A 25,858-nucleotide genomic window follows, 5' to 3' on the forward strand; every position below is an offset into this window, starting at 1 on the left:
TCCGCCAGGTGCAATTGGGGTCGCGTGGATGGTAGGGGTATGGAACGTTTTTCCCGGAAATGCCACCACTATGGATCAGATTTATGAATGAGTACCTTTTTTCATTCTTGTACTACAGCCATCTCTAGAGGTTACCTATCAGTTGAGCTGAGAACGGGGAGTTGTTGCAGATGGAGATGGGAGGTTGCAATTTAAAAATGATTTTTTTTTTAGTGGGGCGGGGACAGGGTCTCCCTCTGTTACCCAGGCTGGAGTGCAGTGGTGCGATCACGGCTCACTGCAGCGTCGACCAATGGGGCTCAAGCAATCCTCCCACCTCAGCCTCCTGAGTAGCTAGGAATACAGTCGTGCCCCACTACGCCCGCCGAATTTTTGGTAGAGATGGGTTTCGCCCTGTTGCCCAGGCTGGTCTCGAACTCCTGGGATCCAGCCAACCTCCCGCCTCAGCCTCCCAAGGTCCTGGGATTACAGGCGTGAGCCACCGTCCCTGGCCTGCAAAATGATCTTTTGCTGTTGTTAATATTATTTCAGGCCGGGCGCCGTGGCTTACGCCTGTAATCCCAGCACTATGGGAGGCCGAGGTGGGCGGATCACCTGAGGTCAGGATTCGAGACCAGCTTGGCCAACATGGTGAAACCCTGTCTCTACTAAAAATACAAAAATTAGCCGGGCGTGGTGGCGGGCGCCTGTAATCCCAGCTACTTGGGAGGCTGAGGCAGGAGAATCGCTTGAACCCGGAAGGCAGAGGTTGCAGTGAGCCGAGACCGCACCATCGCACTCCAGCCTGGGCAACAACAGCAAAACTCCGTCTCAAAAAATAATAATATTATTATTACAGACAGCGCAGAAGGCTTGCAATCATGATAAAGATAAAGGGAATACCCTAGGTCCTACGCTGATGTCTTATTCTATTCTCCCCTTTGCTCACTCCGCCCCAGCCTCCCCACCCTCCTTGCTCTTCATTCAATGTGCCAGGCATGCTACTTCCCCGGGACCTTGATGGTCTTTCCCCAGATGTCTGCCTAGTTTTTACCCTTACTTCCGTTTTCAGCTTGAATGGCATCCTATTGACCACCACAATTAAAATAGCGACCTCTGCCCAACCCTGCCGAATCATCTTATCCTTCTTTATTTTTCTTCCTAGCACTCAACATTTACATTGATGTCACTGCCCTCTGTTTAGTGTTCCATGAGGTCAGGGGCTTTGTTTTGTTTTCTGCTGTAATCGCATGTCCTTAGAGACTTGGCACAGAATAAATGACCATTAAATATTGTTGAATAGATAAATATCTTTTTTCCCCCACCATAATGTTTGGCAAAGCTGAAAACGAATGGAAACGTCCAGTACAGGTGAATATGTGGAAGTATCATACCACAACCTTTTTACAAGGCAAAGTGGTAATACATATGAAAATTTCAAATGTTCATATTCTATGACCCCCTCAAATTCCGTGATGTATAATATAGATAATTGTTCGTTGCTGTATTGCTTGCAATAATGAAACACTGGAAATAATCTAAATGTGTAGAATGTCTTCTAACTTTTAAAATGCAGTAAACTGCTTTATAGCCTTTAGAAAGAATGTACCAACATGGAATGAAGACCAAAATATATTGCAGTCGATACGTACAGTTTTTTTCTGACCAGACTCCTCCCCCAACTGTCCTTTATGATCTCCCCAAGTTGACCCAGGCAGGCCACAGAATGAAATCTGGCTAACTCTAGGCCAACTGAAGCCTCTTCTTGGGATTTAGAATTCGACTAAGGTGCTAGTATAGTCTGGTTACTCTACTTGAACTCTGAGGTCCTACAAAGCTGGAACTTTTTGGTGGCCATGTTCTTTCAAAGTGAGGAGCCAGAAAGCCTGTCTTCACAGTGAGAAAAACAAAGTTGATTGAGAAGAAAGAAAAGATAGGAGAGGCCTAACATTCAAGGCCTGTGTTATGATTTTTCTTCAGGACCAGTTTTATTCCTGTCCTTGGTTTACAAATACCACATATATTTGTGGTATTTGTGATACCACATATATTTGTGGTATTTGTGGCTTGAAAGGATTCACCCTAAACTCTTAAAATAAGTTACCTTTAGGGATGAGATATGGGCAGGGAAAGGAGGAAATGGGGAGTTTAATTTTTACTTTATATACTTTTGTTTTTTTGAGACAGAGTCTCGCTCTGTTGCCCAGCCTGGAGTGCAGTGCCACAATCTTGGCTCACTGCAACCTCTGCCTCCCAGGTTCAAGCGATTCTTCCATCTCAGCCTCCAAGTAGCTGGGATTACAGGCGCATGCTACCACACCTGGCTAGTTTTTGTATTTTTAGTAGAGATGAGTTTTCACCATGTTGGCCAGGCTGGTCTTGAACTCCTGACCTCAGGTGATCCACCCACCTCACTTCCCAAAGTGCTGGGATTACAGGCGTGAGCCACTGCGCCCAGCCCACTTTATATACTTTTGACTGTGAATTTTTTTCTGAGACACATGGATTACTTTCATAATAAAGAACCCTTGCAGTTTTTTTTTTTAAATCCGAAAATATTAATACTTCCAGCATATTCCTGGTCAGCCAGAAATACTGAAAATGCTGTGTATATGGTAGGAGGTGGTCCCTCAAGATTTTTTTTTTTCTAAATGATGAGGTCTGTTATGAGAACTTGCTTATATGTTATAGAAGCTTGTTGTTAAATGAAAATAATTTATATACATTTATTCATGAAATAATTTTGAGCTCCTACTTTTGTTACCAGTGGAGGGTCTTGACTGCAAGTTGTCCAGTTTCTTGGCATTTTGAACAAAGAATTGGACAAAATGCACAGCAAAGCAAGGCAAGAATGAAGCAACAAAAGAATGAAGCAACGAAAGAACGAAAGCAGGGATTTATTGAAAATGAAAGTACATGGCCGGGCGTGATGGCTCACACCTGTAATCCCAGCACTTTGGGAGGCCAAGGTGGGTGGATCTCTTGAGGTCAGGAGTTTGAGACCAGCCTGGTCGACATAGTGAAACCCCGTCTCTGCTAAAAATCCAAAATTAGCCAGGTGTGGTGGTGTGCACCTGTAATTCCAGCTGGAAGCTGAGGCAGGAGAATCACTTGAACCTGGGAGGTGGAGGTTGCAGTGAGCCGAGATTGTGCCACTGCACTCCAGCCTGAGTGACAGAGTGATACTCTGTCTCAAAAAAAGAAAATGCAACTACACAGCACAGAAGGGCCTGGATACATAATCATCTTGGGTCCAAATACTCCCTAGAAGTTTCCCATTGGCCACCTGGAGCTCACCTCATATAAATGAAGTGGTGGCCCCCAATAGGTCTGATTCTTGGGGAAAGCAATGAATCAGAGGCTGAAGTGGAGTTACAAAGGTCACACTCCTGTGCAAACATCTGATTGGTTGCAAAAAGCAATGTTACAGAGTTACAAAGTTGCACTTCTGTGCAAACGAAGACTCAGCTGGCAATCAGTCTGACTGGGTAGGGACAGCCAATTTCTTATCTGCCTCACAGAAAAGGTGGGGATTTGCAAAGGGCATAGCCTCTGCTCCTTTTGTTACTTAGGGTGGAAAGTTAGGGTTTTCCTTTAAATTTCGTTCTAGAAAGTCGGTGTGAAAACGCCTTAGGTTCCCTGACTCCAGGCCCTATTCTCCTGCCTCACTTTCATTAAGACAGGTATAGCCAGCACGGTGGCTTACGCCTGTAATCCCAGCACTTTGGGAGGCCAAGGCGGGCAGATCACCTGAGGTCGGGAGTTTGGGACCAGTCTGATCAACATGGAGAAACCCCATCTCTACTAAAAATAAAAAATTAGCTGGGCATGGTGGCGCATGCCTGCAGTCCCAGCTTCTCGGTAGGCTGAGGTGGGATAATCGCTTGAATCCGGGAGGCAGAGGTTGAGGTGAGCCGAGATCGCGCCATTGCACTCCAGTCTGAGCAACAAGAGTGAAACTCCGTCTCAAAAAAAAAAAAAAAAAAAAAAGTATAGTCACTGACCAGCTGGAGCTGACAATAGAGGCGGAGATTTCAGACACATGAATGGATACTTACAGTACAGTGCGTGAGTGCTCTGGTAGGGAAGTAAGGGATTCTGGTTCCAGGGGCATCTACTACAGACTTAGGGGTTTGAGAAAGGCTTCTTAAAGTGCCTTGGGAAGGAGGAGTAAAGGAAGAAAAGGAAGGTGAGGAGGTCCAGTGTTGGAATAAGCAGAAGTATTCCAGCCAGAGGGATCAGGGAGTGATATAGGCCTAGAAGGGAGAACTTGGGAGTGTTCAGGAAACCAACGGCAGTAAGGATGGAGATGAGAAAAAACAGACATTTGAGAGTTGAAGAGCCATATTCTAGAGTTTGGATTGTGTGCTAAAGGCAATTGAGAACCTTTGAAGGCAAGTGCAGCAAATTGTTTCCTACAGCTTTCTGTGGCTGTAGGGTAGAGATGGATTGTAGCCAATTAGAATGAAGACTGTAGAGACGGTCTTTGCCATAGGCCAACAAAGTGATGAACTGAGTAGGACTGTGGCCGCTGCTTCCCACCCTCACCAGAAGAAGGGCTAATCCACACTTGCAATTGAATTGATTGAATTGGGCTGGGGGGGGCCTACAATTCCCAGCGGTCTGGTCTGCGGGCGGGGGCGGGGGCGGGGGCGGGGGCGGGGGTAATGTAATTCGAGAAGCCAGAGAACCTAGGAGGGAAAAATCGGCTGGAGATGGCAAGAGAAGGCACGCGTTAAATTGTGGTCATGCGGAGCTAAGTGTCTTTGAGACATTAAATCGGACACGTCCTGTAGGTTATACAGGCGCCAAGGAAGAAAATCTGCATAAGAACACGATTTTTTCTTTGAGGGAGTTTAACTCTCTCGGCCAGAAACAGTCCTGTCCTGCGTTTCTTAATTTTTTTCCGAATCCCACATGCCCCTCGAAGGCCCCGCGGACTCGTGCCAGCGCGCCCGCGCATGCTCAGTAGCAAGACGTGCTAGGCAATGAGGAGGGAGATGAGTTTTCCGTAACCTGAAGCAACATCCTCCTGATTCCTCATTAAAGAAAAAGGCGGGAACTAGTCAAAAGCCGGGGACTGATGGGACGCTCGGATCTGCGCGTCCCGCCCATTTCGGCCTCTGATTGGTGAATGTCTTTGGCTTATGGCAGAGGAGCCCGCCTCATTGGCTCTCAGGCTCCAGAGCAGCAGGTCTCCGGCGCCGACCCCGCCTCCCCCAGCTGCCGACCTGGGGCGGGCAGCCGCCGGCGGCTGGGAGCCGAGGCGTCGGTGCAGAGCGGGAGACGGGTATGGGGGGGCTGCGGCTGCTGGCTGTGGCCCTCACGTGCTGCTGGTGGCCGCAGGGCAGCCAGGGTAAGACCCTGCGGGGCAGCTTCAGCAGCACCGCGGCCCAGGACGCCCAGGGCCAGCGCATCGGCCACTTCGAGTTCCATGGTAGGTCTGGGGGCGGGGAGGGGGATGAAGGCGCGCTGGCCCATCCCGCCGGCTGGGTCCGCGGGCCGCTCCTCCCGGCCCCTCCCTGCCACGTTGGGCGAGGCCGGCGACTTCCCCAGCCTCACCTGGACCTCCAGCGTTGCAACAGCTGCCGCGAATGGTGGGATGCGTTCCTTGCCAACCCGGCTGGTGCGGCTTTCCAGCCCCAGGCAGCGGCCTCTCGCCACTAGTGATCGTGTTCCGCACCTGGAAGCCGGTTTCCATTTCCCCAACCCTCCCCTTGCAAGCCAATGTGCAAAAGACTGGTCGGCCGCATCTTTCCAGATCCTTCCCGCAAAGAAGCATATTTGCTCCTTCCTGTCTCGGCCACACTGTGACGGGAGAATTTAACCCTAGGAACTTAAATTTCCTTTTTTTTTTTTTTTTTAAAGACCAATTTCCTGAGACCTACTTGCAACAGAGTGGTTTTGGAAACCAAGTAAAACACTTGATAATGTAGTTGTTATATTGAGCAGTTTGGTTACTTGGCTACTAGGGCAGTAGATTTACTATGGGCGGTAAGGCCTAGAATTAAGCTGATGAAAATGCATTTAAGTAGCATCCTGGAAGCTCCCTAATTTGTGTTCTGTGTGGCTCTTCTGAAATCAGAGTTGCGTTTGATTTCAGACCTTTTGGTCTTCCTCAAAAATCAGTAATTATTCCTTCAATAAATGCATTTGCAATTCATTCTAATTTTGGTCTCATTTGCACTCTCACAATTTAAGTGTTTTTCTTGGTACTCTTAATTTGACTAGTGCTGTATTTCAAATAATTATTTGCCTTGATGGCATTAGGAACTTTGATTTGTACAGTCTTTAGCATTAAAAGATGCAACGATGAACATCAGAATATTGGCCTAGAAAATATTGTTAGGAGAAGGTAATAGAAACGGAACTACTTTGGTGAGAAAAGGAATTTAAAGTATTGGGAAATTACAGAATTGACAGAATAAAGGGAAGGGATCCTGATTTTTTTTTTTTTGAAGTTTTTAAGATAGCTAAGAAAAGGAGTTTCAGTAACCCAGTTTTTCAAAATCCAGTGTGGAATATATTTTGGGTGAATGAAGAAGAAACACTAGAAACAATTTTATTATTTTTTGGTCACATTTTGAGTTTCTCATTCAACGGACTGTAACCATACTTTGAGTATTGACAGCCACTGTCTTAAATGGCACAATGTGGACAGTGTTGGAAAATGTGGGATGTATAGAAGACGTGGGTTATTACTTAGGACCAGCAGAGAGACTTGGACGACCTCATAGTTCCTGATGATCATCTGGTAAACGTGGAGGAGAAACATGTACTAAATTCAGATTTCTCAAGACAGATTGGGGATAAGGTGTTTCAAGTGCGTTCATTCTGTTTCATATGTGTAAAATCACATATAGTTATTACCAATTTTCATGAATCCCAATTCAGTAAAATAATAATACAAAAACTATACTGAAACAATGAACTGTAACTAGGAATGCAATTTACAGTGTCAATTGGGCCTCAGAATCACTTTTAAGACTTCAAAATATGTAATCAATTTATGTAAGAGACTTGCACATTCTTTGATATATATACTGTATATTTAAATATATTTAAAATGTTTAATCAAAGTGGTAATTATAGTAACAAAAGCATAGAAAAAAAATTTCCAGGAGAACAGAAGATCTTAAAATGAAAAACAGTCTCCTGTCTTAGCTCTTTCACCCAGAATCCCTTTCCCTAGAGGCAATAACTTATTGCCATTTCTGTTCTGGGCCTTAAATGTAGTTGGTGTGTGCAACCAGGTTCATTCTGTATTCATCTTACAACATATATTATTCTGAAAGTTCTTTTTTTTTAAAAAAGAAGCCAGACTCGGTGGGTGGCTCCTGCCTGTAATCCCACCGCTTTGGGAGGCAGAGGCGGGCAGATCACTTGAGGTCAGGAGTTCAATACCAACCTGGCGGCTGGGCGTGGTGGCTCACACCTGTAATCCCAGCACTTTGGGAGGCTGAGGCGGGCGGATCACCTGAGGTCAGGAGTTAAAGACCAGCCTAGCCATCATGGTGAAACCCCGTCTCTATAAAAATACAAAAATTAGCCAGGCATGATGGCAGGTGCCTGTAATCCCAGCTATTTTGGGAGGGTGAGGCAGGAGAATTGCTTGAACCGGGGAGGTGGAGGTTGCAGTTAGCTGAGATCGTGCCATTGCACTCCAGCCTGGGCAATAGAGCGAGAATATGTCTCAAAAATAAATTAAAAAAAAAAAAAAAAAGACCAACCTGGCCAACATGGTGAAACCCTGTCTCTACTAAAAATACAAAAATTAGCTGGATGTGGTGATGCTGGGTGTGGTGGCGCATGCCTGTAATCCCAGCTACTCCTACTCAGGAAGCTGAGGCAGGAGAATCAGGAGAATCGCTTGAACCTGGGAGGTGGAGGTTGCAGTGAGCCGAGATTGCGCCACTGCACTCCAGCCTGAGTGACAGAGTAACACTCTGTCTCAAAAAAAAAAAAAGAGTTTTGCTCTGTCACCCAGACTGGAGTGCAGTGGTGTAATCAAAGCTTACTGCAACCTCAGACTCCCAGGCTAAAGCCATCCTCCCATCTCAGCCTTCTGAATAGCTGAGACTACAGGCTCAGCCACCAAGCCCAGCTAATTTTTTTTTTTTTTTTAAATAGCAACAGGATCTCACTTTGTTTCCCAGGCTGGTCGCAAACTCTTGGGCTGGGAATCCACCCACCTTGGCCTCCTAAAGTGCTGGGATTACGGGTGTGGCCACTGTGCCCAGCCCCTGAAAGTTCTTTTGTAAAAGTCATAGATACCAAATTTTGTTTTAGGTATAATATGTCTACCCCAGAACACATACATTTAAACTTTCCTGCTATTAGCTATGTTTATTTTTTATATTAAGAGTATAATTAAATATTAACACCTATGTCATATTAAAAAACAGAAACTTTGGTGGGACATTTCTATAGATTATGAATAAAATATAAAACGTGAAGTGGTTGTAAAGTGAGGCAAAAATTTTAATACAGTGAATTGTTCAAATACCCCAGATATTGCGGTTTGTTGAGTGAAATATCAGTTATCAGCTGAATTTCAAGGAAATACCACACGTTCATTTGAATAATCTCTTGCTTCTGAATGTTGTGTTCATTCTGATGTGATTTACCTAGTTAAGCGAGATTTAAGAAGAATTGTGCTTTTTAAATTTCCATTTTGGTAAGTAGAGGTGTTGAGTTGTCCTCATGTCTCAGTTTCATGTAAGACCAAACTAGTTGATGATTTTTGTTTTAATGTCAAGGTGACCATGCTCTTCTGTGTGTCAGAATCAACAACATAGCAGTAGCTGTTGGAAAAGAAGCTAAACTCTACCTGTTCCAAGCCCAGGAATGGCTAAAGCTACAGCAAAGCAGTCATGGTTATAGCTGTAGTGAAAAATTATCCAAAGCTCAGTTGACAAGTGAGTATATCCTTTTTACTTTGATCATTAGATATAGTTTTTTTCCTCCTAATGTTGAAATATAGTACCATATGTACATATGTTATGTTTCCTGACAGCATAATCCCACTGTGATGACACTTTGTCTAGTACATTTTAAGCTGAGTTTTAACAGTGCCTTTCCCTTTTTATCATTCATCGTTTTTGAAAAAAAAATCCAGATAATTTATATAGGAGTCCTTTCTTTCATTGACTCTTTACAGTTTGCATAATTTATGCCAATATGGAAACTATATTTTGACCCAGTGGCAGCATGGAATGAATGGTAACATTTGTTGAATGCTAATTATCTGCCAGCACTGAGCTAAATGCCAATGTATTATCTTAGTTAATTGGGTAATTTAGCTTGAGTGATGCTATTTCACAACACGTCATTTGAACATGAGACTTAGTTATATGGTGATAAAATATGTCACTTTGATAGCCAGGTGCAGTGGCTCACGCCTGTAATCTCAGCACTTGGGAAGGCCAAGGTGGATGGATCACCTGAGGTTGGGAGTTTGAGACCAGCCTGGCCAACATGGTGAAACCCCGTCTCTAGTAAAAATACAGAAAAAAATTAGACAGGTGTGATGGCATGCGCCTGTAATCCCAGCTACTTGGCAGGCTGAGGCATGAGAATTGCTTGAACCTGGGAGGCAGAGGTTGCAGTGAGCCAAGATCATACCACTGTACTCCAGCCTGGGCGACAGAGTGAGACTTTGTCTCAAAAAAGTCACTTTGAGATGTACCACCACCACATCATTTGTATACTTCTGGATTTGCCTCTAGAGAGGCTGTACTTTTTAAATCCTAATCTAGTGGCTTAAATCCGTGATCCCATTCATTCTCATCAACATTGTCCTGTGCATTAGGGTGCTAGCCATCCAGAGTGAGTGAAAATTTTTTTAAATACGGAAATGAAGAACATGTGCCATTGTTTCCATTTTGCACCTCGCAAGTTAATTAGGTGTAGAAGACATTAGAAATTTGAAGCATCCATGAGGAAAAATGGGAATTATTCTTTTCTTTTTCCTCTTATTATTCAGGGACTCATCCATATATGGAACATGGTAGTCTCTTCTCTTAGCCTATTCTAGTGAAGCATTCATTTCTAAACATCCGGCCTTTATCTTATCAGCTGTCTGATTCCCTCATAAGGCAACTAGCTAGATCAGTGAAAAGAGCAGAGGTCCCCAGTCCTTGCCACCCATTGTGGGGATCTTTAATGTAGATTTGTGAGATGATATTGTGAGAAGATAGTATCCTGAAGATGAATGACAACTACATACAATTATTTACTTTGACCCTGAATTCAAAACTTATCTGGGAAATATATGCAGATTCTCTTGATTGGTTGTCTCTTCCTTTCTCTGCCAGTTTGCTCATCTAAGTGTTGCACGTATGTGTAAAAGGTCATGTCCTTCAGTTCCCAATTCCTCTGGCGTCTAAACTGAACTCACCATCTTCCCCATCCAGACCTGGTCCTCTTCTGATGTCCCCTGTTTTAAGAATTGGCACCACCATCCATCCAGTAAACAGTTGAGAAACCAAGGTGTCTTCTAATACTCCCCTCTTTGACCTTTCTACCCCCTCATCCATCAGTTAAGTCTTGAGGTTTTACTTTTAAATATCTCTTGAATTCATCTTGCCTTTGCTATTTCGACAGTCTCCTACCTGGTTATTTTATAGCCATGCTGGTCCCCCTTCTGTAACTAGATCTTTCTAAATAGCAGATTTGGTTATGTTACATTCACTTCCTTACCACACCCTTAAAATAAATGGTTTCCCTTAACCTGACCGGGCCTCCTTAACCTGACCAGCAAAGCCATTGTAGACTGGCTGCTGCTTACCTCTCCGTTTCATCTCAGGGCATTGCCCCACTCACTGCATTTTATTTCAGTGCTACTCTGAGCCTTTGCATAGGCTTTTTCCTCTTCAGCCTCCCCTCTGGCTCCTCCGTCGATTAAGTTAACACCTAAGTTTTTATAGCCTCTTGCTTTCCTGCATAGCACTTACTATAGTTACCACTTTACATTTTATTTATTTGTTATAAAATCAGTCAATGAGAGCAGTAGGGCTCTTCTGGTGTGTTCATTCACTGAGCGCTTCCACTGTTTCATGTACTGCTAGGTACTGTTGATAGATCAGTGACCAAAATGTCCTTAAGGCTGGTGGAGGTGACCAGAATGAATCAGATGAATGTGAATAAATGTAAAATTGCAATTTTGATAAGTACTATGAATGCTAATTATATGGCACTATGAGAATGAGAATTGATGATACCCTGGTGCTTAGTTAAGTTTTTACTAAGTATTTGTAGAATGAATAGTCGTAGACCTTCATGCTTAAGGGCTTTTTGTTTGGCTGGTTGTTAGCTTTTTGTGTTTGGCATCTCAAAGACTTTTTCTATCTCCAACAAAAACTTACTAGGCAGTTTAAAGCTTTGAGCTATAGGAATATTGATTTGTTCTCTTGTATCACATAGTCAGTATTTATATACTTTATACACTTAAAAACCTCATTTTCGTATGAGTCATATTCCTGTATTCCCAGAACTTCTGTATACAGGGAGACAGTGTGGTGCAATGGGAAGACCACAAAACTGAGTATCACTGCTAGTGATTTATAACAAGAACTTGTTATCTTTGAACCTCATTTTACTTATCTGTACAACAAGCAAGTTGGACTAGGTGTCCCTAAGGTTCATGATAGTTCCAAAATGCTGCCATTCTCGTTATAACTCTTAAGGATGGAGTTACTTATGTATAGGACTACAACTTAACAAAACCTTCTGATGTTGTTTCTTTTTCTAGTTTCTCTTTCTTTTCCCTGTTCTGTTAAGTGCAGAGGTATATTTTGAAATTGTGGAATGGAAGATAACAGGTAACAGGAATTTTAGAGGAATGAAGGTTGTTTTGTCAAATTTTGGGGCTTAAAATAAATTTAATACTGATTTCTACATATATGTACTTCACCAATTTTTTTTTCCAATAACAAAATCCAAATCTTAAGTCTCTAACTTTTATATATTGTCATATTTATGGTATGTTATTTAGGAGCTTAGGTACATTTAAACAAAAAGCATATCCTTAAATTCATGATGTAATAGTAACACATATTTAAGAATAGTTCCTTATAGCAAGTGCTTTTCTTAGCTATTAATGAGACTTAAGAGTTAACAGCCTTTCACCTATTTGGTAATGAACTCAGTAACTCTGCCCAGCTCCTGCGTAAAACCTTGCTGCTGCTGTGTACTATGAAAAGACTAGCAGATTAGAAAAATCTTAGTGTTGAATGTTGCTTGACTCTCCCAAATTAATGTTTGAAAAATTATTTTTCAGTCATCTCTTTGTTCTGTCATAAAAATCTGATTTAAAAAATACTAAAAACTATTTTGTAGATTTTTAAAGCAAGCAAACAAGACATTTGAAAGCACTGAAAATGATGAGTTTATGTATTTCTATCTAAAACTTAACGAGGAGATTCGGAGGAATTTTCTATCAGATTACAAGAGCTAAATGTAATATTGTATATAAAACATTTCAGTGTTGTCTTTTTACATGTTATGCATATGATTCCTTTTGTAGTTTGGTATATTTTATAAATCATTTAAAGGTGTTAGTATTTTATTGTGTGTTTTGGTTAACAGTATTCAATTCCTTTTATAATATGATTGGATAATTAGCTATTCAACACCATTCTCAGCAGTTCAAGTTTTGTTAATATTTGAGGTACTAATTACACCAGCATAGAATATGCATGCTGTGTTGTAGTCTTTTGTCTCAGAAACAATGAACACACAGTTTTGTCAAGAGGCTTGTTTCCCAGTCTTGCCGAAAAGACAGCAAGACAAAAACTAAAGGCCGGTATCACTTTATGAAGCATACTTTTATTTCTGTTTGAAGTAAATCCACATAATTTAAAATGAAACATCAAAAATATATTGGTAAAAGTGTGGTTTTTTTAATATTTTATCTAAGAGAAAAAGGGCAAATGATAAAAATGGCAACACAGCAGAGCCTTTATATAATGAGGTCCGGATTATATAATTGCAAATTGCACATTTAAACAGTCTTATTTGTGAATCATTTATTGATCATATATTAAATTCTTATTAAAAGTCTTCCAATATTTAACAGAAACTAGAGTCTTTGCTACATTTTTCCAGAAACTGTATGTGTGTGTGTGTTTTTTTTTTTAAAGGTAGTTTAAATGTCAGCTAACTTATAGTAGCCAAAAAGCAATGCCATGGTGGTGGTAATCAGATCCTCTTGTTCAATTTAACCACCAATGAACGAAATTCCCAGTTGTACAGTCCAAGTCCTCAAAATTCAAATCCTGACTACATCTGTATCTCATTCCTAAAGACAACCTATAAATAACATTTTTCCAACTTTCCACTAGGAAAATTTCCCAACATACAGAAAGGTTGAAATTATAGTACAACCAGCATCCATATATCCTCTGCTTAGACTCAATAATTGTTAATATTTTGTTAAATTTGCTTTATGTCTATATGTTTGTGATTTTTGTTTTAATTGAACCATGTGAAAATAAGCAGCAGGTATCACAGTTTGCCCCACCATACCTAAGCATACATCTTCTAAGAGTAAAGAAATTCATCTGTTTAACTATCATACACCTAAGAAAATGAGTAATTCTATAATGTCCTCTGAAATCTATTCCATACATACATTTCTAGTTACCTCAAGAAATGTCTTTTATTTATTAAAAATGTTTTTTCTACAATTGAGAAAAAGATTAAGACTAATTTGTCCTTAAATATTGACATGTTGTGGGGGCAATCTAGAGTTGGGAATTGGGTCCATCATAATACTGTTTTAAAAATACTTTGTGTAGAATTATGCTCTTTCCATATACTTTTCATTTGCCCCTCACAAGAACTCTGCGCTAGCAGGGCAGGTATCTTTATTTGACTATTGAAGAAACAAATTTAGAGAGTTTGTAAATTTATTTGCTGGGTCACAAGGCCAAGACTCGCTCTTCTAACTCTACTCTTTTTGTTACACCCAGAACTTGAGACACTCCTCTCCTAGGCAGCTTCGTGTTAGTGTTAGTCAGTGCCTCTTAGGTCAGGTCAGATTCAGAAACCGCAATTACTTTTGCACCAACCTAATAGTTTTAGGTCCAGAAGGAATCTTAGACATCATTTTGTGTTTCTCAGAAGGGAGTGCCGTTGGCATTTTAGGGGGAATAATTCTTTGCATGAGGTTCAACACAGCCCCCCTCCAAGTATCTAACCAGCTATTGTGACAAAAAAACTATCCCCTCACATTTTCAGATGCCCTGGAGGAAAGGAGATTACCCTGGATTGAGAACCACTTACTAATATAACTACCTTGTTTTAAAGAAAGGAAAAGCAGAATTGACATTTAGCAACTACTCTGTGACAGTTACCATGCTAGGTGACTCAAATAACTTAGTGCTTATATCAGCCCTTTGCTGTAGGTAGTATCTTCATTTTACAGATGAAGAAAGTGAGTGTCATTGCTTATGTAACTTACCCAAGGTCACACAACAGGTAAGTATTGAAGCCAGGATTCAAACATACATCTGAATGATGCCACACACCCCCCACCCCTGACTGTATCATACTACTTCATGTGGACCTGATCCAGTATAATAACTTCTACATTCCTGTAATTTCTATTTTTTCTGCTTTTTGTACACCTTTAAAGAACAACCAATCAGAAAAAGATTTTGGAAAATCTTTTGAAAATACATAGTTTTTAGATATAATGATTTTGTAAGTTGAATGCTCCATTTTAAATTTAACTCGAGTAATCTTCAAAAATGTCACTGTGATTGTTGCACAGCATTGTAGATGTGCTTAATGCCATAGACTGTACACTTAAAAATGGTTAAAATGATACATTTAGCATTGTGTATGTTTTACCACAATAATTTTTTTGAATGTCATTAACCAACCCGGAAACTGAAAATATCGAAAATCAAAATTCAAAGTTTCAGCCGCCGAGACCAAGATGGTGGCGAGACTCGGCACTTTCCTCAAGAATGCCTGGGCCAGGGAGCCAGTGCTGGTCGTGTCCTTCATCATTGGGAGCCTAGCTGTAATTCTGCCCCCACTCAGCCCCTACACCAAGTACTTCATCATGATCAACGAGACCATGCCCTACAACTACCCAGTGCCCGTCCGCAATGATGGGAACATGACCAATGTGCCCGGCCACCCCCAGGATCCCCAGAGCTCCAGCTTGGAGTGGCTGAAGAAACTGAGCACCTCCACTGACAGAGGAGGCCCCTCCCATCGCTCCCAATACGAATGTGAAAACCAAGAAGAAAAAAAAAAAATTCAGAGTTTCAGTGAAGCCATTCTACTTGTGGTGTTTTATAGTCATACTTTTATAGTGATTCCTTGGTTAAAAACATCATTTTTATCTCCTTTGCAGATAAATTCTGATTTATTCTATAAATATCTGGTTTATAAGACTTATTCCAAATACTACACAAGGTCTTGGATTTCTGAGACAATAAAAATTAAAAGATTGTCCTAACCTCAAATTGATTATATGACTAAAACAGTGAAACACATTTGAGAGTTTTGTTACAAAAGGTGTTTTCTTTCTCTTTAAAGTGACCATGAACCAGACCGAACATAATCTGACAGTGTCCCAGATTCCGTCTCCACAAACGTGGCATGTGTTTTATGCAGACAAGTATACATGCCAAGATGACAAGGAGAATTCTCAGGTGGAAGATATCCCATTTGAAATGGTGTTACTAAACCCAGATGCCGAAGGGAATCCATTTGATCATTTTAGTGCTGGAGAATCTGGTAAGAATATGTATTTGAATATATCCTAAATTCAGGAAAAGATTTATGTACAAATATATTCATGTTGTATTTTTAAAATCAAAAATGAAAGCAACCTGTGTTTCCAAAACTAGAGAAATGGTTAAATTAATCTTCTTATAGCATTTTGATAGCCATCATATTAATTTTTAAAAGCAGAGTATTACTTGAGTGTATTAAAACCTGCAAAGAATAAAACAGAAGCACAAAAATATTAATAGATTATTTTGATACTCTGGGTTGGTAGAATTGTATAGTTTTGTTTGTTTGCTTGTTTGTTTTGGCTCCAGACAGGAAACAACTTGTGTAGTTTATAGTTTATACATTCTAAACATTTTTGTTTTTATGATAACCTTGCATTATTTTTATAAACAGAAAAATGGTAACAAATTAAACAATTTAAATTGTTAATGATTAAATGAGATTAGAAACTCAGCTACTTTGTATGGGTAACTCTGTACTAGCTTGTTTGAACAGATTTAGGGATTGCCTTCATTGAAGCTTACAACAATTTAGGGATGATCAGAGTCCATAATACTTCTCAGAATCAGATGTACTCATATGAAATATTTCATCAAAATGTTAGGTAACTATGTTCTGTCCTACTGAGGTAAGATTCCACCCCCAGCAGAAATGAATGACTTCTTATGATCATGATGAACATGCTATGAAGTATAACTGATTTGTAAATTAACATATTGGAGTAAGGATTTGTAGGCCATCTGTCAAAGAAAAGCATTAAGGGTTTACCTCTTCATGAGTTCATTGGCTGTTTGAAAGAGTCAATCTGCTTAAGAGAAAAATTTAATTCCATTGTATCCCATTGGCCATAGAGTGGGGTGGGTGGAGGTGAGGCAGGAGTGAGGCCACATTAGCTTAAACTGATTGTTTAGTTCAAAGTATAAATTTGTCACAGCTAAAAAAGCAACTTGAGAATTGTGACAGTAGGTCACAAATAATGTTTTAAGGGATAAACTTTTTTAAAATATCCTTTGTTTGGAAAAAACATATATCTAGTGACAGAATGGTGTGCTAATTTTTTTTATTTTTATTTTTTAGAGACGGGGTCTCGCTATGTTGCCCAGGTTGTCTCAAACTACTGGGTTCAAGCAATCCTCCCACCTTGGCCTCCTAAGGTGTTGGGATTACAGGCGTGAGCCGCTGCACTTGGCCCTAAATGTTTTAAAGTGGTTAATTTGAAGTTCTTTCTGTGAAAGAAATGAAATAGTGTAAGCTACTCAAATTGTTTCTGAATGCAGATGAATGTAAAGGTTAAATTTCATTAATGATACTTTCGACTAGTATAGATCATTATTGGAAGTCAATTTAGTCCTTTCATTTCCTTAATCTTTTTAAAGATGCCAACTTTTTTCTGTATTTTGGAAAGGCATTGATGGAACCCAGGTCTACTAAGAGCATTGAATGGATGGTTGGACTAAATTGCTCCTCAGGTGCTTTTTTTTTTTTTTTTTTTTTAATTTTATTTTTTGAGACGGAGGCTTGCCCTGTCGCCCAGCCTGGAGTGCAATGGTGCAGTCTCGGCCCACCGCAACCTCTGCCTCCCGGGTTCAAGCAATTCTCCCGCCTCAGCCTCCTGAGTAGCTGGGACTACAGGCGCCCACCACTACACCTGGCTAATTTTTGTATTTTTAGTAGAGACGAGGTTCCACCATGTTGGCCAGAACTCCTGACCTCAGGTGATCTGCCTGCCTTGGTCTCCCAAAGTGCTGGGATTACAGGCGTGAGCCACCGCACACAGCCTTCAGGTCCTTTTTAACTGTAAGACTTCATTATTTCATATGACACTTATTTTTAGGACTGGTCAAGGCTCACTAGGAAGTAATGTTCTGCTGCAGTTGTTGCATGTGCAAACCCTGCTGCCTCTAGTGGAGTACAGATCAATTAGCACTTCCTCTCCTGCCTTCCAGGCTGTAGTCCTTTGGCTCAAAAGGTGGTTTTATGTATTGAGTGGATCCATGAGACTTTTCTGGATCCTGATATGCTTTTACTTGCCTCCTTATCCAGGCTTCCATTCTTGGTCTTTTTCTTCATCACCAATTTGGCATGTAAACTTTTATCCCAGGCTATAAAGTGATCACATTTGTGCCCTGTGCCATGCTTGGACCACTGAATCCCAGTCATACCTTGCCTTGTCCTGAACCTTGCCTATGTCTTCCAGTGTTTTCCTCAACATCTTGAGTTGTGGCTAGCTTTTCTTTATGATGCATACTAACCGTTATGATTCAGTTCTTAGTTTTGTCTCCTTCTGACCTACCTTTTCCTGATTTTTGTGACTGATTTTGATTTTATGCTTACTCTTGTGTCTAAAAGCTGTCTTTCTTATACTACAATGGGGAAGTTACATTGAGTATGTCAGCAACAATATTTAAACAAGGGGCAAAACCTCACTATAATCGTATGTATTTTCATTAAGCATGACATTCTATGCAAGGCTTACCTTCGGGGATTAATCATTAGAAAGTGCCAGAAGTACCCAAAAGCGTCCAGCCTTGTTATGTGGCTTCCTCTAAACATCACATCATTTTATTGATTAAAATGCTTGAAAGCTTTTGTGAATAACTCTACATTGAAGTATCAATGAGTGGTTCTTAACCCATCACTGTATGCATCTGGTTTAAGGTTATGAGGGTTAAAACAAAAATTCAGATATTCACACCCAGAGACTCAGATAGATTTGGTTTGGAGTGGAAGCCAGTTAAAGCTCTAAAGTTGATTCTTACGTACAGAACCGCTGATCTAAAAGTCCATCTTTCACCTTGTTTTAGTAATGTGTTTTAAAATACAGCCTTAAGAGGGATTCTTCCTACTTTATAGCCTCAGGTATGGAATTTGTTTACAGGGAAAATGTTCAATTCATTTTAGAAACTTCTGCTAGTTTGTCTAATTATCTGCTATAAGTAGGAAAAATTGATTTGCTATGCTTTTTACAGAAAATTGACTATTACCACATGTCTCAGAGGTTTGAATTAGAGTAACCTGGTGCAGATAGTTGCAATTAATGTTACAGGTTATTCTGGTTAAATTTCATAATTTGTTTTCTTTCAAACCAATTATGTATTTTATATCTACCAGACTTTGGTTAATCCTCTATTTTACAGAGTTGGTCTAGATTAAACAAAGTAAGGCAAGTGTGATGCCGATTGACAAAGTACTAAATAGGATTATAATATTTTAAGGTACAATGAAATAAAACTGCTTCTTTAAAAGATTAGAATCCTTGTTAACTATATTTGTACTCTAATTAGAGACCAAGAAGTACCCAGAATCCTGAGAGTGTTATTACCTAAAGGCGCATATAGACTGGTTTTCACTGGAATAATACTACAGGCTCTGCCACATCTGCCATCTCACTGTTTTTAAAATTCTAGCAGCTATGTTCATTCTTTAGTGTTATCCCTTTTTTCCTCCATGTCCCAAAAGACAATGGGTTGGATCTTCCATTTAGCTTCAGTAATGTGTTGCTGGTAACATGTTGGAATGTTTTTGGCTTAAAGTAACAGAAAACCCTAATGCAAGTGGTGTAGACTGTAATGAAATGAATTATCTTACATAACAAGAAGTTTTGCGGCTTCTCCAGGGTGGTTTATTTAGCATCTCTCTACCCTGCTATCCTCAGACTATCAGTGTTGTTCTTAAGCTAGCTGCCTCAAGTTCAAAGTTAGCTGTGGCAGTTCTGAGCGTCATGTCTAGATGATTGCAATATTCAGTATCACTTTTTAGGAGGAAGGAAGTCTTTCCCAGAAGCTTCCTATCACATTTCCTTTTTCAGAACTGGGTCATAGCATCATAAGAGAAATGTAAGTGGACATGAAAGAAAGAAGATAAAAGTAGACAAATATGTCAAAAGGGTTAGGTTTACCTCCTACTGGTAAGAGTATGGGGAGTTCTGATTGGTTTAGACTAATCAGGATATATCTTGAGACACTTGAGTGTGGGAGACCACTGGGGCTATGAGACAAGGATCATGGGGAGGCGGGAATGTCTGTTCCAGGTGCTGCCCCAGAACCCAAGGACCCTTTCCTTTCTCATTTACCATCATTTAGCTGGGGCTAAATTTATTGAAGCTGGCCTCTAAGTTTTCTTGCTACTTTATTTTGCCAATGCTGCTTCCTTTAAGCTTGCCTTAAACCTTACGCATTTCCTTACAAGTGTTCACCACCTGTTGTATGCTCATTAAGAGTATTTTTCTTCTTCAGTGTATACTTTTTTCATGTGTATTATTAAGTCTTAAGTATAATAAGATTTAACAATTAGTATCCACCTGTTTTAAAATTAGATTTTAATTTCAAAGTGAACAAACAAAGTGAACACAAATTGAGTTTAATTTCAAAGTGAACAAACAATTTTTGCTTGTGGCAAAACAAAAAATTGGTAGCTGAAGAGAGGAAAAAAACAGACTTTTTTAAAGAGATGATTTGTTTAAAAGAACACTGAGTGCAGAGCTAGCATTTTATCTTTTAAGCATTTTATGTACAGGTTCAAGGGAAGAATCATCTAAAATTCAGTGAATAAAGTGTGGGACAGACCCAGTTCAATTTATTTAATATGTTATGTCAATGAAATAATTTTTGTGTTCGTTATAATGTTAGCTTTTTCTGGAAGATTATTAACTTTGAATAATCCTAAAACATTTTTTGCTGGTGACATATATCTTATTTTCCAGAGTCCCTTCCTTCTATATTATTCTGATTCCTCAGTAAATAGCCTGAGGATTTTCTTTTCATGGTAGAGTTGTAACTTAATGGAGTCAGAAACTTTATCCTATAAGTCAGAAACTTTAAAGATATTCTGTAAAATATTATAAATAAATAAAACTTTAAATTGAATGCCATGTTTAATTTTTTAATACTAAGAAGGAAAGATAAAAACTAAGATTCAAAACACAGGATAGCATAAGGAACTTTACTGACCCACAGTTGTTATAATATATTTAGCATTTTTATTTTCTGACTTGTTCCAGTACTATAATAATCCCAGGATTATGTTGCCATGATTTCTAAGGCTGGAATGCTTTTCTATGTAAGGTGTTTAAGAAGAAAATATGTTCTTTCTTTTCCCTTCCTGAAGTCTAAACATGCTTTTTCACCTGCACTAGAAAAGTTAACTGTCCACATTTATATTCATAGAGCAGGAGAGACACCCAGTGGCAGAAATACTTTTTGCTGCTTTTTTCTCCCTAACGAGGCCAAAAGCCTGATTGAGCTATTTATTGATTCTTATAATTTGTGTCTTCTGATTGCTTTTACAAAATTATTTTCCACATAATAGAAATATTTTCTTCTCTGACTGTTAATTGGAGTTTACCCAAATGGGAAACTAGAGCAGGCTTGGTGTTCGCTATTGGAATGAAAGTTCATCCATAGACTCAATTAAGACAGCTCTATTCACACCACTGTTAGAGCAGTCTGGTGTTAGATAGAATGTAAAAGCCTTAATATTAGGGACTGTCTTGACATGTAAGCAAGTAAATGTTAGCTGTTAAACTGAAAGCTAGCCTGCTGCTTTATTATAAAAATTTTCTGAAATTTCTGAAAAATGGAGACTCAGTCAAAAGATTGCACGTGAACACAGAAAAAGTGACATTTATAATAAGGTTACATGAAGACTGTACTAAAAGGATGCTAGTAGGCACTAGAGGCTGCTCTAATGACTGGTTCCATTTTTAATACAAAGTCTGCACATTCTTTGTTCTTTGCCAGCCATCTGTCTTTCCTCACTTGTAATTTCTACTCCCTCAAAACTTTGGTTTTTATCATGGCTCAGTTTGATTCGTCTGGCCTGTCCCAACATCAGCTCCTTTCAACTTCAATTTCTATGGCCTCTTTCCTTTCTGCTTTATAGTTTGATCTACTAAGAGAAGATGATTAGCCTAACTTAGCTTTCAGAATTGTTACGTTGTTGGCCCCTTGCATTGGTAGCCATTTGATTAGGTGTTAGACAATTTTCAGCCAATCCTGGCATGGAGTCCCATGATCACCACAGGATTTTTTTTTTTTTTTTTTTTTGGCAAGAGCTGCAGACAGTTTATCTCAGAAGATATCTCTGGACATGACAGATATTTTGAAGGTTTGTCCAAATGGAAATTCAAGGTATTGGGACATTCCAGAGCTGTGGTCCTCACGTGTTAGCTATATCAGAATCATGCTTAGGGCTTACTAAAGCACAGATTACTGGGCTCTACTCAGAGTTTCTGATTCAATAGATCAAAAACTGGATGGCACTCAAGAATTTGCGTTTATAACAAATTCCCTGGTGATGCTGCTGGGCAAGAGAACACACTTTGAGATGCATTGTCAGGGCATATTAAACTGTTATTGACTGAGGTAATCTATTTCTAAACTTTTTACAAAAGAAATTCACTTTGGGGGTAAAATGTATATCTAACTGAATGCTGAAATCATTATTTTCATTTACTGTTTTCAAACAAAACTGTGATTTTATGATGAGTCTTTGGGTTCCCCTGACCATTATGCTTTCTTACAGATTGACCTTAACTAGTTTGGTTTAATCTGCTTTCTTGTAGTTAAAATTTTGCCCCAAGGTAGAAAATTGTTTAAGTTTTAATAATTTTTTTTCTCTTACAAAGGTGAATGCTATGACTCCAGTTAAAAAACAAGTTCTAGAAATATATTGACAGGGAGATTTGAAAGCAGCCCAATACGATAACTGGCTTTGTTTTACTGAAGCAAACTCCCTTTCTTCTCTTCACAGGGTTACATGAGTTCTTTTTCCTCCTAGTCCTAGTGTACTTTGTGATTGCTTGCATTTATGCTCAATCATTGTGGCAGGCTATTAAGAAAGGAGGACCCATGCACATGATTTTAAAGGTTCTGACAACTGCATTGCTGTTACAAGCTGGTTCAGCTTTAGCTAATTACATTCATTTCTCCAGGTAACTCAAAACCACTAAAACTGTGTTCATCATTACATCTAATTAATCCTAATTAGTCCACCAAAATTATGCTTGCTTTGATTATAAACAATTTTTTTCACATTTGTAATTTACACTACTCTTCTTCAATTCCTCAGTTACTCCAAAGATGGAATAGGGGTACCATTTATGGGAAGTTTGGCAGAATGTGAGTATCTTTCTGAGCATTTTTTAAAAAGCTTTTACACTCGCTATCTGCTTTTTTTTATTTCTTGTCATAGTATAAATTTTCTGTCGAAAATTGTTTAGAAATCAGCTTGACTGAGAACAGGATTACAGTTTAAGTTCCCATATGTCTTACTTAGTTTCTTCTTAATAATAGGTAATGTGTACAGCTCCTCGTTGTTTTTTTGTTTGTTTGAGACAGGGTTCTTACTCTGTAGCCCAGGCTGGAGTGCAGTGGCACAGTCACGGCTCACTGCAGCCTCAAACTCCTGGCTCAGGTGATCCTCCTGCCTCAGGCCTTCCCAGTAGCTGGGATTACAGGCACATACCATCATGCCTGGCTGATTTTTAAATTTCCTTTTCTGTAGATGGGGTCTCACTATGTTGCCCAGGCTGGCCTTATACTCTTGGGCTTAAGGGATCCACCCACCCTGGCCTCCCAAAGTCCTGGAATTACAGGCATGAGTCTCCACACTCTGCCTTTTCATTGTTTTTAGGCATATTTATATACATTCTCTCATCTTATCCTCAATAGAAAAGGGGTCTGCATATCCTTATTTTGCAGATAAAGGATCTGGGCTCAGTGATGTGAAACATACTTCCACATGTCAGTCAGCTATTGAGTGGTAGAGACTAGACTCAGACCTAAATTTTCTTACCTCAAAGCTGAAGGTTTTCTTCCTATTATAATTCCACTCTCTGTTATAACTGACTCTTTTCTATTTCTGACCCAAAGCCTAAAACTCACATCAAAATACGCTGTGAAGAAAAGTGATAAGTTTTCTTAAAAATCATTAAATGCTACCTCATAAAATAAATATATATATGAAACTTGAAGCATTTATAGATTTCTGTTGTTTTCTTGTAGTGTTAACCTGGATACAGGTGGTTTTGATACATCTTTTCTGTTTGAAGTAGCAGGCTTCCCCTGCAGTGTAGGTGATGGCCACCTGGTGGCACATCACACTAATGCATGGAGCTTCTCATTTGTCTTCAGGATTCTGAAAGTAAAGCCAATGTTTGGATTTTATGGGAGCTATGCATTTCATTGTATTGTTTCTTGTTAATAGTTTTAGAAAATACTCTTCACATTATAGTTCAGCCATCAAAAAAAATTCACCCAGAAATGAAGGTACTAGTATTCTCCACATTGCAGAAATCGCATTTAGAATTTGCTTTAATAAGCAGTGAGTTATAGAGAACAGGATTATGTAGTTAGAAAAGCTAAGAAAAATGGGAAACGAAAAGAGTTAAGGTTGGACTTAATGGACATATGGTATGGGCATATATATGTATTTTTAAATAGTATTGCTGCTGTTTTAACTATTTTTATAAATATATTACAAAATTTATGGCAATTTTTAAATCTTTAGAATTATTACCTGCGAATATCTCTTAATGAATTTCCTTAGCTTCTCTTTGAAAATGGCTTTTTGTGGTTTAAAAAAAAAAAAAAAGATGTTCTCATCTTAATGCAAAAAGCACTAAATTTTTTATATTGTGAAAACTTGGTTGACGTTGGTTTTCATGTCCCATTAGTTTTTGACATCGCTTCCCAAATTCAGATGTTATACTTACTTTTGAGTCTATGCATGGGTTGGACAATAGTCAGAATGAAGAAGTCTCAAAGCAGACCTCTCCAGTGGGATTCTACGCCTGCATCCACTGGCATTGCAGTATTCATTGTCATGACACAGGTGAGTATTGATACTCAGTGTTTCTGCTTAGTAATCCTCAGAAATGCAAACTTGAGCATACCTCATTTCAGAATTGAAACCTGGGACCCATAAGGAATTTGTGTCATTTTTTTTTCTTGAAATTTCTGAGCTTCTACAATTTGTGTCATTTAAAGTATGAATTTAAAGAGTGTTAGATCAAATAATCTTAATTATCTGGATGCTACTATATGTAGACTGCAGAATTTAATTATAATTTATCTGAATTTGAGCTTCCTATCAGCTTATTTAAGCACAGTATGTTTAATACTAGGTTAGAGTCTTATTTCCTACTTAATAATAGCTTTCTTTCATATTTCTCTAGCACATGGTAAGTACTTAACACTGAATGAGTGATTCCATGAATTTGAGATTTATCCATTGTCAAGAATCTTTAGGATTGGCTGCTTTGTACGTAAAAGAATTCAGGTGATTATCTAAGATTAATTAAAGGGCAAAATATAGACTAAAAAAGAATGGGATCTTGTTTTTGAAAGCAAATGTAAAAACAAAACTAGTCTTTTATAAAGGTCCTGCATGCCTTTTTTTTTCTTTTCCTCTATATTAATAGTATTGACATTCTAAGATACCCATATGCCTATGTTCAATGGATTTGTAAAAATTAAGAAGAAAGGTATAAAGATAAAAATTTGTACTGAGTTTTTGATGAGCATTAGCTATAGATGAAAATGAATTATATACTTAGGCTCTGGAGAGGACATTATAATGTAAGTTTCATGCATTAAATAAATTGAAAAATGTATTAATGAAGGATGGGGTCAGTGCTTTATTCATCTTTCTATCCCTAGTATTTAATATAGTAGGTTTTGAGTGGAATAGGAGTATTGAATTTACATGAATGATTTGAGAAAGAGACCATATCACAGGTGGTGATATTTAGAAAGGAGGTAGTGCCAGGAAAGGGGATGATGAGAAATAATTGAATTAGAAGAATTGATTAAAATAAGGTTGAGATTCTACCAACTTAATGTTTTTGAGCCAGGACTTATGGAGAGTAGTGTCAATGTCAGGTTAAATTCTCACTTTTTATTTCTGTTTTTTTTTTTTTTTTTTTTTTTTTTTTTTTTTTTTGAGACGGAGTCTCGCTGTGTCTCCCAGGTTGGAGTGCAGTGGCACGATCTCGGCTCACTGCAAGCTCCGCCTCCCAGGTTCATGCCATTCTCCTGCCTCAGCCTCCCAAGTAGCTGGGACTACAGGCGCCCGCCAACACGCCCGGCTAATTTTTTGTATTTTTAGTAGAAACGGGGTTTCA

General features: G+C 39.2%; 1 protein-coding gene across 2 annotated transcripts in view; it reads left to right on the forward strand.

Annotated features, from left to right (window-relative positions):
* The first annotated feature begins 5,157 nt into the window (after window positions 1–5,157).
* GPR180 (G protein-coupled receptor 180) overlaps window positions 5,158–25,858 on the forward strand; it is a 52,676-nt gene continuing 31,975 nt past the window's right edge. The window contains exons 1-6 of one of the 2 annotated variants that reach the window (XM_522698.8): window positions 5,158–5,416; window positions 8,739–8,897; window positions 15,535–15,735; window positions 22,486–22,666; window positions 22,804–22,853; window positions 24,410–24,567. In XM_522698.8, coding sequence (XP_522698.2) covers window positions 5,272–5,416; window positions 8,739–8,897; window positions 15,535–15,735; window positions 22,486–22,666; window positions 22,804–22,853; window positions 24,410–24,567 — 894 coding nt within the window. In that variant the 5' untranslated portion in view covers window positions 5,158–5,271. The remainder of the gene's footprint in view (window positions 5,417–8,738; window positions 8,898–15,534; window positions 15,736–22,485; window positions 22,667–22,803; window positions 22,854–24,409; window positions 24,568–25,858) is intronic. The other variant, XR_673894.4, reaches the window with a different exon arrangement.

The sequence above is a fragment of the Pan troglodytes genome, chromosome 14 (genome assembly GCF_028858775.2).
Source record: "Pan troglodytes isolate AG18354 chromosome 14, NHGRI_mPanTro3-v2.0_pri, whole genome shotgun sequence".
NCBI classification, from domain to species: domain Eukaryota; kingdom Metazoa; phylum Chordata; class Mammalia; order Primates; family Hominidae; genus Pan; species Pan troglodytes.